The sequence below is a fragment of the Vombatus ursinus genome, unplaced genomic scaffold (genome assembly GCF_900497805.2).
Source record: "Vombatus ursinus unplaced genomic scaffold, bare-nosed wombat genome assembly UNPS02014945.1, whole genome shotgun sequence".
NCBI classification, from domain to species: domain Eukaryota; kingdom Metazoa; phylum Chordata; class Mammalia; order Diprotodontia; family Vombatidae; genus Vombatus; species Vombatus ursinus.
In genome coordinates this window covers 28,492,581-28,509,323 of record NW_020954723.1, presented here as the reverse complement: position 1 = coordinate 28,509,323, position 16,743 = coordinate 28,492,581, and the positions used below count along the sequence as shown (strand labels likewise).

The window sequence follows — 16,743 nt, the reverse complement described above, 5'->3', positions numbered from 1 at the left end:
AGGTAGGAGTCTCAAAATTGTTGGGTTTTATGGAGTTTTATGAAAGTAAAGCAAGAGCCAGATATCTGTGTACCCTATATCAGTAAGTTTGGAATAATCAACCTGGTTTTAATTACCTGAGGGAAGACTGTACCTTGTTCCTTCAACATTAATTTGCAGTTTATATTTGTAATAAAATGTTATGTTTAAGGTGAATTATATTAAACACTAATAAATGTTATGTTTTTGTGCATATTCACATTAAGCTTGTATGTGCTTCCTAGAGAATCAACAAATATGAATTAATCTGAATATAAATTACTGTTTAATGAGTTGGAAGGTGTACTTGCTAGTTGTCAACAGAAAATAAGCAGTTTAATTTTGTAGAATCTTTTGTACTTAAGTTTTTGCTTTTTCAGTTATGAAGAAATCCATCTTCATCACTTATGAAGAATTTATTTCTAAATAATTCTGAGTGTCCTTAATAGATCTGCTGCCTCTAAGACTAGAGTCTAGATTAGTACTGTTTGAAAGTGATAACTAAAACTCTATAAACATAGGTTATAAAAACATCATGTGGTATCTGCTCTGTTAATGTATAAAACTGTCGCTGAAGAAAAGCTACCTAGTTTTAAGAGTGTTTTTTTTTTAATGTTTCATTCTAGATGACCACTAAAAGCATATAACGCCAGTTACTTTTTGAAACTCTATTTACAAAAACTCAGTTGCAACAAGGAGATTTTCTCATCTGTTGACATTAATATCTGAGCTTTCTCCATGCCAGGAGACAGCCCAGTGAAGTAATGCAAATAGTGCAGAGGGCAAGTTTAAACAAAGCTATAAAAGAGCCCAGTTGCATTTATTTCCACTGTTCACCCATTTGGAGAATACAGTGTTTTAGCACAGATGTCCACTGTAGCCTGGAAAGATTGAGGATAATCCCTGATGGGAATTAGTTACTTCTGAACTATGTGGCATAAAACAAATTAGTAACTTCTATACTATGAACAGGAAATACTTGCCACTCTTAGGATATTGGCATATAGTTTGACATTTATTTCAGATTTTCCCCCCACTCCTTTCAGTGCTCAGAAATTAAAAGAAGCATCCTGTACTTAATGTTATTCATTTTTTAGTGTATTTTTTTGCATTCATAAATAACTCTTTGGAATACCTCTAGACAAGATGGGTCAACAAAACCAGGTGGTGGGAATCTAGGAATATATACCACTTTCAGCAAACTGTTGAATAGTCTTTTTGTGGCAAGAGAACAATTCATTCTGAGGTACAAGGTGTGTGCTGTGGTGTAGTATTGAAAGATTTCAGATTTAGACTGTCTCCAAACCAAGTAAGGGCATTTATTCAGGGTGATGCATACAGTGGGTTCTTCTCCTTAAGGGAAACAGAAGCAGCAGCCAGGAGAAGCTAGGGATTTTTATAGAGGAAACATGCTCTATGGGCAGGTAGATGAGGTAATTAGGGATATGTAGGCAAGGGACAGTAGCTCAGAGTTCTGCACATATCCTGTTCAGACACATCATCATTTCATTGGCCAGCACATTTGCCTTGAGCAGAGGGGTCCCTATTAATCTCAACATTTCCTCCCCTCTAGAAATGGGGACCCAAATTCATTTGGGGAAAAAAAAGACAGAGATCTCATCTTCTGGAACTGCTTGAGGCTGAAAAGAGGCGTAGAGTTGTCCCTTCCATACTCGGTCCCAGGTGTGGAGGGTCAACTGCAACTGATTGTCCAAGGGATAGGGGGCAGGTATGGGCTGGTAGCCACTGTTCACTACAGTCTGTAGGTGAATGGCCTGTAGTCTGGAAGACACAAATCTGACAAGCAAGTTCAATATGCAGGGCCCAATATAAGGAACAACAAAATAATTGGAAGTGGTGTCGGGATGGGGAAAAATAAAGAAAGAAACCCAGAGTCCCATTAGAATCATTTGCATTTGACATACAGGATTATCTGATGTTGTTACTTTCTCAAGTTTCCACTCTGATTCCAGTTCCTTTCAGAGGATCAGATGCTATTGGGGATTCAATCCTATACATGAAAATATAAGTAACAGTGCTTTTGCAGGTAGAAGTTTTCTATCCCTGGGTTCAATAATTATACAAATGAATTTACTTATAAGAGGCTGACTTTACTCCAAGTATAGTAAAAGACTTGGGAGAATACTTAAGTAATTCCAAAACAGTGCACATCAATAAGTTGTTTATAATAAAACATGTTTGTACTACAAGACAAGCAGGGTGAACAGGTGTTATTTCCACATTAGTAATAAATTTGAATGAAATTGGCTTTTCCATTAATGTAACACAAAATATTCTACAAGTTACCTCCCTCTAAGAAAATTTATTGCACTGAAATTCTCTTCCCTAAACCAAACTGAAGATGTTTCTGATTTAGTTTCAGTAATAAATAGAATAACAGCTAGGTTCTTCGGTCAGTTGCACCAATATCCAATTATTCTCACATCATTATGAAACATTTAAGGACCTTTTTTTATTTTTGCCTAATTATTCCCATATTATTCTGAAAGAATGTTCTATTTCAGGGATTGAATCTTTCACACGACTATTCAGGCAGGCAGATGACAAGCCTGAGTACTAATTTACCTAGTTGTTTGGGATATGGAATGACTACACTTTCAGATTGAAAACAGCAAGGTCTCACTTGCATTGAGCTTTTATCTTTTCCTGACCACTTGCTCTGATTATAGAAATTTTCCATAAAAGGGAAACACAGGGATATGATTATACCAGGGATATGGTTATACCAGCATCAAACTGGGCCTTTAGACTTAAGCCTAAGGGCACATATATGCCAGGATATAGCATCCTTAGTTATGTTTGATTTCAGGTAAGAGTCCCATTTTGGCAAGCAGCCATGCAATAACAATTCCACCTCATAGCCAGACTCAGGAATAGTCAGGTGGGAAACATTTCTTTTCAAAGGAACACAATGGGGAAACTGAGTCAGGAGGCTCCCCTCTTGGGGCTGATGCCAAGGTTGTCCTCTCAGCTTTTCCCAGATGCAAACCTCCACCTGTAACAGTTCAGGATCACATTCCCTCTGTGTACCTTATGGTATTTCTCTCAACTGTTGGATTAGACAACCATACCTAAATTCAGACTTCAAAATAAAATCAGTTACAGTACCAAGAGCTTGTACCTCAAATGGTAAGTTTCACTAATCACAGCTTAGGGATAGATACAATTATTTTTACCCTCATGGAGTTGTAATAAGCAATACAGATTTACCAGGGCTCATATACGTAAGACATTTCACTTAACATCTTTCACTTGTTTTTTTCTTTTCTTCTCAAGTTCGCTCAAGTTTCTTTTTCTTAGAAATCATCTTTATGTTATACATAAAGTTGCGAATTCCCAGCAAGCCAAGTTCATTGTTTAGGAACTCCATAACCCCAAACAAGCTCTTTTCCCAGGGCTGATGACCTTGCCCACACAGATCATTTCCAGGAACCTGGCAAGTTTACAAAATAAGGGGAATAGACAGGGACCTCAGAGAAGGGGCTCATCTTGATGCCCTTGCCTACACACCCCATGATATTCTTCCTCTGGACTAATGTAAGCCACATCCTTTTTGGGGGCAAGTCCTCTATTTTCAATCTTAATTTAGTTTGTTTTGCCCTGACTGAATTTTCCCCAGTACCCTTCTATGGCTACCTACTTGCCAGGATGTCTTTTGGGGTTATCATGTAGTATCATGTATCTACCAGAGCAAACACAGTTTGTTTATTTTTAGGACCCCAGTGTATGGTAGCTGGCACATGAGGCCTACAGTCTCCCCTCTATACCCCTACATCAGAGAAGACCTTGGCCATCTTCCTAAGGGAGGAGGATTTGGGGGTATCCACCCCATCTACCCTTAGAGCTGTTGTGGGCTGTGCTCTCTGACATCATGGCCCCTCCTCCAAAGTGGAATAGACTAGCCCTGAAGACTGTTCTGAATGGGCAGAACCAATGCGGATAAGGCTTTTACCTCATCCCTTCCTTTCCACACACACAGAGTAATCAATTACCATTTTAGTTTTTAATATTAAAACAACAACCCCAAATAACTTAGTTAACCATCTTACAACTTTTTCTTAAGTGATAGATAAATTATTTTAGCTGTAACTTCCTCTCAACTATAGGCAAAGGTGGAAATACCTGTTTTTCTAAATGGCAGTTACAAGACATTATTATAAGACAGGGTTAGCAGCGCTGGCCAATGAAATGATGATGTGTCTGAACAGGATATGTGCAGAACTCTGAGCTGCTGTCCCTTGCCTACATATCCCTAATTACCTCATCTACCTGCCCACAGAGCATGTTTCCTCTATAAAATAGATAAAATAATATAGTTGATAAAAAAAAAAGTTTACCAGTTTGAAGCAATAGTATGTATCTGAAACAGAGCAAAACCATTATGGATCAGGTGACTCCAATTCTGTTGAATGCATTCCCAAATTACCTTAAAAAGAAAATTGGGTATCTTATCACCATTGGCATTGTGTATTGGTCATATCTAATTAAGGAGCTAATAATAATAGTTAACATTTATAGTGTATGTCCTCTGCCTGGCATTGTGTGAGGCACTTTACATTCATGTGAAGTAAATTGATGTAACTTTCTTAAGGTTACCCAGTTAACACATTTCTGATCTATATATTTTCCCAATTGTCTTAGTGCCAAATAATATAATAAATTCTTATCTTAAATATCAAATTAGGAGAGATATATTTCACTTAAAATGAGACCGGATTGAATTCAATTACTTGGATCTATGTTCCAAATGGTATTATGTAGAATCTGGGTATTGATTTTAATACTGTAGTATTTTATTTTACACAAATGCTATTTATTCCAAACACTTCATATTATGGGGTCCTTTATTTCCAGCCAATTCACGGCCAAGGATTCTAAAAGTGGCAATCTGATATTAAGATGTAATCTACCCCAATTGTCACACTTAAGAGCATGTTTTAATATAGTTCAAATCTGAGTTCCACAATCTTGGAAGGAAGCTTTCTATAACTTTTTCTTATGAATAGGAGTCTCATGTAATTTACCATCAAATTTCCAATTTTAACACATACTCCATTTAAAAAAGGTTATTTCTATAATTGACCATTATTTAACTTTAGTTTGTAAGACTCCCTGAATTCTAGCTTGGTGTTCTAATCAAACTCAGTTATCTTTTGGTTGTGTCCCAGTACGCAAAAACTTTCTTCTTTTTCATGAGCCAGGAAAGGCTTAAGTGCCAGTCCAGTTCCAAAGTACAAGACTTGAAACTTTCGCTGACTCAGCCTCCAAGCCTGTGTGTCTCTATAATCAGTGAAGTGCCTTTCTTCTCTTAGATCTGAGGGGAAAAGTTTCCTCCCCTCTTTTTTTTTTCTCTTGTCTGTCCTTTTATACCCCAGAACCTGGTCACAGTTCAGGAATGTAGAGAGAGAGAGAGAATTTTTTACCAGCAACTTTTTCTTTCCAAAAATTTCCAACCCATTTAGTCTCATACCCTCTGTTCTCACTGTTAATGCAAACAGGTTATGCCTTTCTTTCTGCCTATGCTCCTGTCATTCCTACATACTTAAACCTTCTTGCCTTTCCTTCTATCTATTTATCCCTCTGGTGGACTTTGATCAAAGCCCCTTTAAAACTGCACATATCTTATTTCTTATTTTGATCCTACACTTCTCTTACTCTTCTCTGTTTGCCTTTATCTAAATAATAACCTAAATAATAGAATGTTTTTCTCTCACTCTCCTGTCTGCCTTCTCCTCTGAGGCTGCTGCAATCAGGGAGTGAGGCAGAGGGGGAGAAAAAGAGAAAGAGGGATTCCATTGGGATCCTGTTAGACTATGCCATTTGTGAGGTCTGGAATTCCCGCAGCTGGGCAACCCTGTAAACTGTCCCCCCCCCCCAATAACCATGTCACCACAGAGGGCATCTATTGGTTTGGGAAGTCTCAGCCACTTTGTCCCCAAACTTCAGGTCTAAGTCCTGAAGTCTTCTCTTCCATAGTGAAACAGGAGGAAATAATGATATTAATGTCTCCGCATGTTAGGTCAGACTGGAGGGCTATGACTTTAAACCCCTCAGTGAATTTGGTGGGGTCCTCAGAATAATGACCAAATTTTTCTTTGACCTGAGAAAGATTGGACATGGGGAAGGTAACATAGACTCTAGTGGTTCCTCCCCTCCCATTGGCCACCTCCCTCAGAGGGCAAGGTTTCAAGGGAGCAGCTGTTGATTCAAAGGGTTAAGTCAGGGGCAGGAAGGGGGTGCCACTTCTTGTATTAAAGGGGCTGGGGATTGGAGGCGGGGAGGGAGAAACAAAATGAGGAAGCGAGTCAGAGTGTGGGTAAGAGTTGGGGGGGGGCGGTTTGCAGGAGGCTCCAGAGTTCCTGATAAGGATTACTTGGCAGGGTTGAGGGTGGAGCCTTCTGGGCTGGAGGGGTGGAAAGGAAAGGATCATCTAGGAGGTCTGGTTCTTTTTCTTCCTTCTTTCCTGGCTTAATATATCCCAAAGCATTCTGCATTGTTGCTGCTGGGTAGAGTCTTGTCAAAGAGCCATGAAGTCCTGTACATAAGGAACTTCAGTCCACTTCCCTTTGTGGCAGCAAAGAGGATCAAGTTGCAAAATGGTGTTATTAGTTAAATGACCTGAAAAAAGGCCACTTTTCGTGGTCCTCTAGATTATATTGAGGCCAGGCAAAAGAATTCAAGGTGTCTCTTTTTGCAGTCCTGAAGACCGAGTTTCTTCTAATTTTGTAAAAGGTAGCCTACTGGTGAGTACCATTGTGTAGATGGGGACTGCCCAATTGTGCTGTGAGCCCAGAACAACTCACCTTACCTTCAAGCTACCTGCCTTTGCACACAGCCTCTCACAGGGAGGGGAAAAGGATACGGTTCTCAGGCAGGGCATCCCCCACTCAGAACCTGCAGGCCACAAAGACCCAAAACAGGGTGCAGAGACCCACTAACTACCCCCCAGTCTATCTGACTGGCTACCGAGGTGCCAGCTGTAAAGGGATTGGGCTTACCTTGAGTTGGAGAGATTCAGAGTTGGAGACACTTCACATACAGGCCACCAGAATGTTGAGGGGCAAGGCATGTGTGGGGATGTCATCTTGAAAGAATTCAGATTCAGACTGTCTTCAAACCGAGCAAGGGCTTGGGGTGATGCACCTGGTGGGCTCTTCTCCTTAAGGGAGACAGCAGCAGCAGCCAGGAGAAGCTAGGGATTTTTTTCCCCCTTTTTTGGTGAGGCAGTTGAGATTAAGTGACTTGCCTGGAGTCACACAGCTAGTAAGTGTTATTTGTCTGAGGTTGGATTTGAACTCAGGTGGTGGCAAAAAATTGGAAATTGAGAGGATGCTCATCAATTGGGGAATGGCTGAGCAAGTTGTGGTATATGAATGTGATGGAATACTATTGTGCTATAAGAAATGATGAACAGGCTGACTTCACAAAAACTTAGACAGACTTGTATGGTCTGATGCTGAGTGAAGTGAGCAGAACCAAGAGAACGTTGTACACAATAACAGCCATGTTGTGTGATGACTAATATTGATGTAGACAAATTAGCTTTGATCTATTCCTAGCCACAACTTGTAAAGACTAAACCTAGTCAACCACATTGACAACTAAAACCATAAAGTATGGTGGATGTACAAGACTCAGAAATGCAGGATGGAAAAGCAGGCTTCCTTACCTAGGTCCATTGCTATCTTTTCTCCTGGTTGAACAGTTGTCTTTTTCAGGTTTGGTTCTGACTCCAAGGCCAGAACTCTATCCATTGTGCCACCTAGCTGCCCCAAAGCTAGAGATTTTTATAGAAGGAATGTGCCATGTGGGCACGGACATGAGGTAATCAGGGATATGCAGGCAAGAGGGTGGTAGTTCAGAGTTCTGCGCATATCATGTTCAGACACATCATCATTTCATTGGCCAGTGCATTTGCCTAGGCCAGAAGGGCTCCTGTTAATCTCATAATTTTTGCTAAGAAATTGTTTAGGCTGACTGCCATCAACTTGACATGGAATAAAAGCATGTGTATCCATGTATCAGGAGAGAAAGAGCAGAGATGGACAGAGTCATTTTTAATTTCTGTCTTCTCCATTGCTTTAAACTGCTTTCAAACACTGTTATTACATATCTGCATTTTTGCAATTGATTCTACTCTCACTCATTTTCTAGAAACAGCTAAAAAAGACATGAGCAAGCAGTTAAAATACTGAGGAAAAATGCTAATTCCTTTGAAAATGCTTGATTTATATATTCAAATAAGATGACTTAAAAATTAATTTTGGCTCCAGAGAAGCATTAAGCACTGTTAGGTGACAAGGATTTGTTGCCAAGGAACACCCTGCCTTTTCCCAATCCCAGTCCCCAGTTCTTTCCTTTTTTACCATTCAGGTGTGTTAAATTTAACAAAGCAGATCTGTCGCTGACTTTTCTATTTAAAAAAATAGTGACGGCTCCTTCCCCCCCATCCAATAAAAACCAAAACCGACTCTGAAAGTGCATAACCACAATAAAAGGCTATCTTCTCTTCATCTGGTGTTTGAGAAAATCAATTAATGTGCCTTCACACTTAAAAGGCAAGTAATGTGCTACATTTTCCTTTAGTATCCTGTGATCTTTTGCTAGAAAGCACCAGAAATTCTCTCATTTCTCAATTTCTCTCAATTCTTAGAAATTCTTTTTTGCTAGAAAGCACCAGAAAGTTTCACAAAAGTGTCTCATGACACTTTTCTAGCCCTTATAGTAAGAATTTAGAAGAATCTTCTTTTCTAGTCACCTGATATAATTCAGTTTCTATGTTAGAGTCTTTTATGATAGAACCTATAAAAAGATAGTTTCCAAGGTCCTTTTCTCATAATAAACCTGTGAGGTAGGTAGTACAAGAGTTATCCCTATTTTACATAAACTGAAAATGCACAAAAGATGCACAAATTGAAGCTTTAAGAGGTTGTGGCTTGCCTGTGGTCACATAGCTAGTTAAGTGTCTGAGAGGAGAATTCTGACTGGTGCTTCCACATTAGAAGTCATAGAATCTTAATATTTTCTCTTGAATTTCTAGCAAAACTATATCTTTATATATGAAAAAAACAATATTTTTTTTGTTTGGGATTTTTACCTGGTTTTCTGAATAATGAGGAATACATATATTACAAATAAAGCAGTTTAGATTATATAAGTATCTAAAGAATTAAATTTGGATCATATTTCCTTAAAAAAGCTTTATTTATAACCTAGTAGCCAAATAGCAAAGTTATAATTTGGCTACTTTAAGTCTTCAATAATTTGGCTTAATAGAGAGCTGTCACAAGTTTCTAATATGGAAGGCTGTTGAATGCTTCCATAGTAACATATTAAGTTCCTTCTATTAGTGAAATTATAGGTTATCATCAAAATAAAGACTTTATTTTATTGTTGTGTATAGCAGATAAGTGCTAAAAATACATAGATGACTTATCATCATAGGATTATGGTGTCTTCCAGACATAACTTTTCCAGACATAACTTTTTTTTTATTAATTTATTTTGATTTATCAATAATCACTTCCATATGCTTTTGAGTTTAAAATTTTTCTCCCCCTTCCGCCCCCCTACCCTCCCCAAGACGGCGCATAGTCTGATATAGGCTATACATTTACATTCATATTAAACATATTTTCACATTAGTGATATTGTAAGTAGAAATTAAAACCGATAGGAAGAGCCATCAGAAAGAGGAAACAAAACTCAACAGAAGAGGAAAAAAATAACAATTCGGCTTCCATAGTTCTTTCATTGGGTGTGGATAGCATTTTCCATCACAAGGCCTCTGGAGATGTCTTAGATCCTTGTATTGCCAGGAAGGGTTAAGTTTATCAATATTAGTCATCACACAACATGGCTGTTATTGTGTACAACGTTCTCTTGGTTCTGCTCACTTCACTCAGCATCAGACCATACAAGTCTTTCCAGGTTTTTGTGAAGTCAGCCTGTTCATCATTTCTTATAGCACAATAGTATTCCATCACATTCATATACCACAACTTGCTCAGCCATTCCCCAATTGATGAGCATCCTCTCAATTTCCAATTCTTTGCCACCACAAAAAGAGCTGCTATGAATATTTTTGTACATGTAGCAGACATAACTTCTTTGTTATTTTCTCTGCTGCCAGTCCAGAGTTTTATGAGTTCTCACGTTCGTATGATTAGCACAACAGTATACCTTATCTCTCTTTTCACTGTGTAGCATAACTTTTTAATTATGTATGAGAGAAAGTTCCTGGTGTACAGAATGGAGAGCTGGCCATGGAATCAGGAAGGACTGATTGTAACTTCCACTACTGACACATATATGTGACCCAAGGCAAGTCACTTAATCTCTTAGTGCCCCCAGGCAACTCTCCAAGACAGTTGATTTGCATAGATAAAGGAAGTTGCTTACCATGTACCTTTATATACTGATGTAATCACAAGTCTGGTTTTTGTATGTGTGTGAGTGAGTGTATATATTTAGTACATAGTTCTTTTGTATCTCATATTTAATTGTTGTTTAAGGCAGTTAACTTTTTTGTGTCATGGACCCCAATGGTGAAACCTATGGACACCTTAGAATGTTGTTAAATATATAAAGTGAAATGCATAGGATTACAAAAGATATAAAGTATATTGAAATAGTTATCAAATATTAAAAAAAGTTAAGGGATGCCAGGTTAAGAATCCCTGGTTTAATGTTTGTTTTTTCTTTCTTTTTCAACTAGATGGCAGTCTTTTCTGGGTAGGAACTGTCTTGTATTACTCTGATAACCTATGGCATCTAGAGTATAGTACTAAGTAAACAGTAGGCATTTGAAAAATTCTTGTTGATTGATATTTTGATTTATTTCTTTCTAGGTTAAAATAATTTCTATTTTTTCTTCCATTTTTCTTGAAGGCCCTTCCTTCTTCCATGATTATAGTAGCAGTTTACTGTCCAGTGATAGCTGCTATCTTCATTGTTCTGAAGATGGTCAATTACCGCCTGCACAGAGCACTTGATGAAGGAGAAGTTATAGAGAAGAGTGATAATCAACTCACTGATCAGGGAACCAAACCTGAAAAAGACAACTGTTCAACCAGGAGAAAAGATAGCAATGGACCTAGGTAAGGAAGCCTGCTTTTCCATCCTGCATTTCTGAGTCTTGTACATCCACCATACTTTATGGTTTTAGTTGACAATGTGGTTGACTAGGATTAGTCTTTACAAGTTGTGGCTAGGAATAGATCAAAGCTAATTTGTCTACATAGGGATTAGATCCACAGCTGAGGTCTCCCTATAATGCATCTTACCCATTTTTGATCTCCTTGATCTTTTAATATTCTGGAACTTATTTGAGCCAAAAAACCCCTCTGAGAACATATGTAGGAATAATACAGCATGATCCATAAATCTTCAGTAATACATGCTGTAATCTTCATTAATAAAAATGGTAATACCTTTGGATCAATTTGCTCTCTGACTTTTTGTTATTCCATATAAAATTTTCTATCTTTTTGTGGAATTAGGCATGAAGAGGAAAAATGTAGCTATTCCTGATTATCAGCTTGGAAAGAATTTATGATCCACTGCACCTCACTGGACGTTTGAAATCTCGTTCCTGAAAAATGAGTTTTCATAGCAGAGGAATGAATGAATTATATATTTGGAAGTTGTGTCCTTTGATATAGCATCTTTGGTTGTTAGTTCCTAACTTTTTGGGTGGAGAAGTTGCCATATCTTCACTTGACCATATCTCTGCTTGGTAGTAAAGGTTGTCAGGTGCTCGGTTGCCCATAGTTATCTTTTGCATATTGTGACTTTCCCCATTGTGGTTTCAGTACACTGCGGGTCAGCATAAGAAATAAAATGGGAATTTTGGAGGAGTTTTGTGATAGCTGCAGATGACATGTGAAGGCCAGCAGATGACACAGAACCTAACCAAATACTTAACACAAATTTTACAGTAAGGTATTGTAAACACCCCATAAAAGAAAAAGAAAAAAATCAGACTTCTTCTCTGGTAGGAATGTAGGGCCAAAAAATTTTATGCAGATTTTCCAGATTGTGGTGGTGCCCACCCCTAACCCCGTAATGTGGAAGGGATAATTGTAGTTCTGTTTTGTAATTTAGGCTGCAATTTGGTCCCATAGTAAAGGACTCTGTATTACTCTGTATTCTATTAGTGTTGGGAACAAGCTTCTGCATTATAAGCAGATAATTTGAGATGCAAATAATCAGAAGTTGATAATATTTTAATTAATCATTCAGTCAAAAGAAAAATTCTTTTCCTGTATGATTATAGGAATTCTTCTAGCATTATTCTTATACCCTAGAGAATAAAAATCAGTAACCTTTTTAGGACTGAGCACAACTAGTAGGACCAAGTAATGCCATGGTTGCCACTGGTATTTAGGTATAAGCAGGTGAGAAGGTGAAAAGGGATAAATAAAAAAGGAAGGAAAAAATAAACAGCAAGAGAAGAGAAGAAGAAAAAGGAAACAAAAGTGGTGCATATGGTGGCAAAGTAATAATGTTTTTTTGAGAAAGTTCAAAGCTAAAATTGTTGATTCCTGTTACAGTTATCCCTTGGTTTACAAATGGACAGTTGATGCTTTGTGAGTCATCTGCTCTATCTCCTTTGAAAGGCTAAGAAAGAAGCATTCCCCTAAACTCTTGCTTGCCACAAGTGAAGAAGGATTTAAGAGGGAGATATAAGCCAGGTGCCAGTGTTACCAGTGCTATCATATTCCTTCCAATAGCAGTGCATTTTCTGAATGAATTTTCCTCTGCAAATAGTATGGTGGTTAGGTTTCTAGGGAAATCTCTTTACCTCATATTACAGTTGAGTGTCTTTATTGATTAAATATGTTTTTATAGGCTACTCTGGGAATCTAAACATGGTTTATAGCATTTTTAAAAATTGAAAATGTGTGTCATATTCCATTAATAGTAAAGAGGAATTTAGAACTTAGAAAATGTTGATTTATAACATCTGAGTAATTCAGAATTATGAAACTATTTCAGATGCTAGTGTTTTAGAAATTATTTTAGTAATCCTATCCAAGAGAATTTTTGACGAAGTGTAATTTAATTATTTGATTGGCTTCTATGGCTATGTAGCAAAATTTTTATTTACTCAGGAGTGGAGGGGTTTGGCTTAGTTTAAGGAATAGTGAAGATGACAGCTAATTGTGAAGTAGTCCAAATATGGCTTCTAATCAATAGCTGGTTTCTGTATATTGGTATTTCCTTGAACTAGGTGCTTACTGATCACTGAATATAAAAAGAGAGAAGTCTTAGGTTGATTTTTTTGCCTTTCCCACTCATTAGTGGTTTTTCCAGCCTATTTTATTAGCAGCAGAAGCCAGAAGAGTTAAAACAAACAAACAAACCAACCCAAATTCACACATGACTTTTTAACTGAAGATACTTGTTTTAGTCAGTTTCTGGAAAGACTCTTGGTAAGTTAAATTATAGTATCCTAGAGCCTAGTCTCATCCAGTTTGAGCTGAAATAGGCTTTCAGTCCAACTCCGTCATTCTCTAGGCAAAGAAATGGAGATTCATAGAAGCCCAGTGATTTTTTTTTCCCATGGTCAAACAACCAGGTGGTGTTAGAGGAAGAATTTGAACTCAAATCTTCTATGTTTAGCACTCAGTCTACTTGTTTTTGAAGTAATTTAATTATTTGTTTTATAACTGAAGCTTTTAAACTTACAACTAAAATAGCAATTGAATTTCTCTTTTAATAATTGTATTTCTTAGAAGGATTGAAGCATTGACAAATTTACAGACTTTTTAAAATTAAGAATAGAGATAGGTTGCAAGGATATGGGGGGGAATAGATTGAATTTGGGGTCTGGATAAAATTACTATTATTATCCTTGAAAAATTCAATGAATTTTTAAATTATTTCAGAATTGGACTCGTTACATATTCAACAGTTTTTGGAACTTGGAAAATGCATGGAACATGAGCAGATTTGATGATTCTTCAGTAAGAATAATATTAACTAATATTTGTGGATATTGGTTAATCAATTAAAAATCATGAATTAACCAAGAGTACGGATACACATTGTAAGTTGGCTAGTATTTTGAGAACCTTAACTTTGGTGTGTTCTAGATTTAAGAATGAGGCCTTGTGGCCTCATTAAGTTGAGTTGAGTTTTCTAAATAAAATGTTACAATTGTAACTTGATAAGATGCTGTTTTGGAAATGTATGAGAGCCAATGTTTTTCCTTTTCCCTCTTCAAATAGTTAATACTTAATATTTGTGAATAAATAGTAATATAAGCATTTATGCTGAACAATTTCAAGTGTGCTTTTTCTTCCAGATTTTGTTGAGATTTGTAAATATTTACAGAGGATTGTTTTCATGGCAATTCTGAAACTCTCCTTCAGCTTAATAGTTTGTTTATTTGAGTTTTGAAATATATACAGTTTCTAGGAGTGTGAATTATGTTAAAGGATACCTGTGGGAGTTTAATAATTGACTTTACATTGAGACAGGATTTGGATAGACCAAATAAATAAAATCACCAAGGCTGAATCAGTCATAAAGGATTATGACTGAGGAGCTGTATTATTATCTAAAGAACAAGCATATCTATAATTACCTGAAAGGAGTTAGTGGGGTTTTTTTTGTTTTTTTTTTTGAGAAAATTCAAAGTTAAAATTGTTGATTCCTTTTGCAGTTATCCCCTGGTTTACAGACAGTTGATGCTTTGTGAGGCATCTGCTATATCTCCTTTGAAAGGCCAAGAGCAAGAAGCATTCCCCTAAACTGTTGCTTGCCACAAATGAAGAAGGATTTAGGAGGGAGATACATGGCCAGGTGCCAATGTTACCAGTACTGTCATATTCCTTCCAATAGCAGTGCATTTTCTGAATAAATTTTCCTTTGCAAATAGTATGGTGGTTAAGTTTCTAGGAAAATCTCTTTACCTCATATTACAGTTGAGTGTCTTTATTGATTAAATATGTTTTTATAGGCTACTCTGGGAATCTAAACATGGTTTATAGCATTTTTAAAAATTGAAAATGTGTGTTAAATTCCAGACTTCAAACTTATAAATCAACTTTTATAAAACAACCTATTTAAGGTGAGGCTGCCTGTACTTAATGTTTATCTTTTTTGTTTTGTCACAGATAAATTAGGTTATTTTTGTCTTAGAAGTTTAATAACATGCTTTGTTTGAGCAAGATTCCAAGTCCCTTATCTCAAAAATTAATTCATATGATAATTTTCTCTTTTTAAATTGTCATGATGACAAAACTTAAGTATTAAAAAAAGTTCAGTACTTAAATCTTTGAGAATCATTTTCTGCTGGTCTTTATTTAGTAAACTTGTGGAGGACAGTAAATGGAATAACGTATAATAGTTCTGAGAAAACAGGTTTGGTTTTGTAAATCACATTTAAGACTGCACTTCAATGATTTGTGTCTTCTAGTTTTTTTATTTTAAAGCCTTAGTATTTAATTTTGGGATACTTTAATTGGCATAGCTACACATTACAAATATAATTAATTACATAATTTAACAGAGGCTAGAATTAAAATAATATTTGTTTTAGAATTGTCTACTTTCAATCAAGAAGAATTTTTAAAATGTCTTCTGTGTGCCAGGCATTGTGCTGGGCACAGTGGAAACAAAGACCCTCCCCCCCCAAAAAAGGAAAAAAAATCCTGTTCCCAAAGAGTATTCAGTTTATTGGGGGAGATAGCACACACAGACACACTAAGTATGGATAGAATAATTACAAAATGATTTCAAAGGAGTTAAATATAAGGTGGGGAGGTTACTAGCACTTGGGAGAATTAGAAAAGGCTTCAGGTAGAAGTTGGTTTTTCAGCTATATCTTGAAGGAATAGAGAGGTATTCTGTGAGGCAGAATATGAGAAAGGAGATATGATAGGTGCAAATATAAAGAGACAGGATATAAAGTCATGCATATGAGGAACACAGAAAGAATAGTTCGGTTAGACTGTAGAGTATGGAAAGAGAATGCATGATGAATATAGTGAAGCTGGGAACTATGATGAAGCTAGAACGAGGTTGTGAAGGGCTTTAAAAATGAAATAGAAGAGTTTATATTTTATTCTAAGTGCAATAGCTATTGGAGTTTGAGGACTGATCTGTATTTAAGGAAAGTCATTTTAGTAGCTGAGTGGAGGATAAATTAGAATGGGGAGAGAAATAAGCCAGGAAGACTAATTAGGAAGCCATTGCAATGATCTAGGATTCTAGGTTGAGACATGATGAAGGCTTGTACCACAGTGACTCTTGTGTGAGTAGACAGTGAAGGAATTAAATATGTTATAGAGATAGAAGTGACAGGATTTGAGAAATGCTTGGGTATGTAACTGTGAGAGAAAGTATAACCCTGAATTTACGAACCAGGGAGATTGAGGGAATGGTGCTTCCATTAACAGAAATAAGGCAGTTTGGAAGAAGGAATTTTGGGAAAAACAGGAAGCATTCTGTTTCGGACAGGTTGAATTTGAAATGCCTCTGAGACTTCTGCTTTGACGAGCTAAATAGGCAGGTGGGACTGAAGCTCAGGGAAGAGATTGGAGCTAGATAATTTGATTTGATAGAGATTATCGGACCTATGAGGCACTAAAAGAGAAAATGTGGAAAGAAGATGTGCAGCTAGGTTGCACAGTGGATAGAATGCTGGGCCTGAAATTAAGAAGACTCATCTTCCTGAGTTCAAATCTGGCCTCA

General features: G+C 36.9%; 1 protein-coding gene across 5 annotated transcripts in view; it reads left to right on the top strand.

The window, feature by feature from the left end:
• PCNX1 (pecanex 1) overlaps positions 1 to 16,743 on the top strand; it is a 238,611-nt gene that overhangs the window by 41,719 nt on the left and 180,149 nt on the right. For 4 of the 5 annotated variants that reach the window (XM_027844619.1, XM_027844618.1, XM_027844617.1 and 1 more), the window contains exon 2: positions 10,930 to 11,138. In XM_027844619.1, the coding sequence (XP_027700420.1) occupies positions 10,930 to 11,138 (209 nt within the window). Of the gene's footprint in view, positions 1 to 10,929; positions 11,139 to 14,003; positions 14,093 to 16,743 lie in introns of those variants that run through there. The other variant, XM_027844620.1, reaches the window with a different exon arrangement.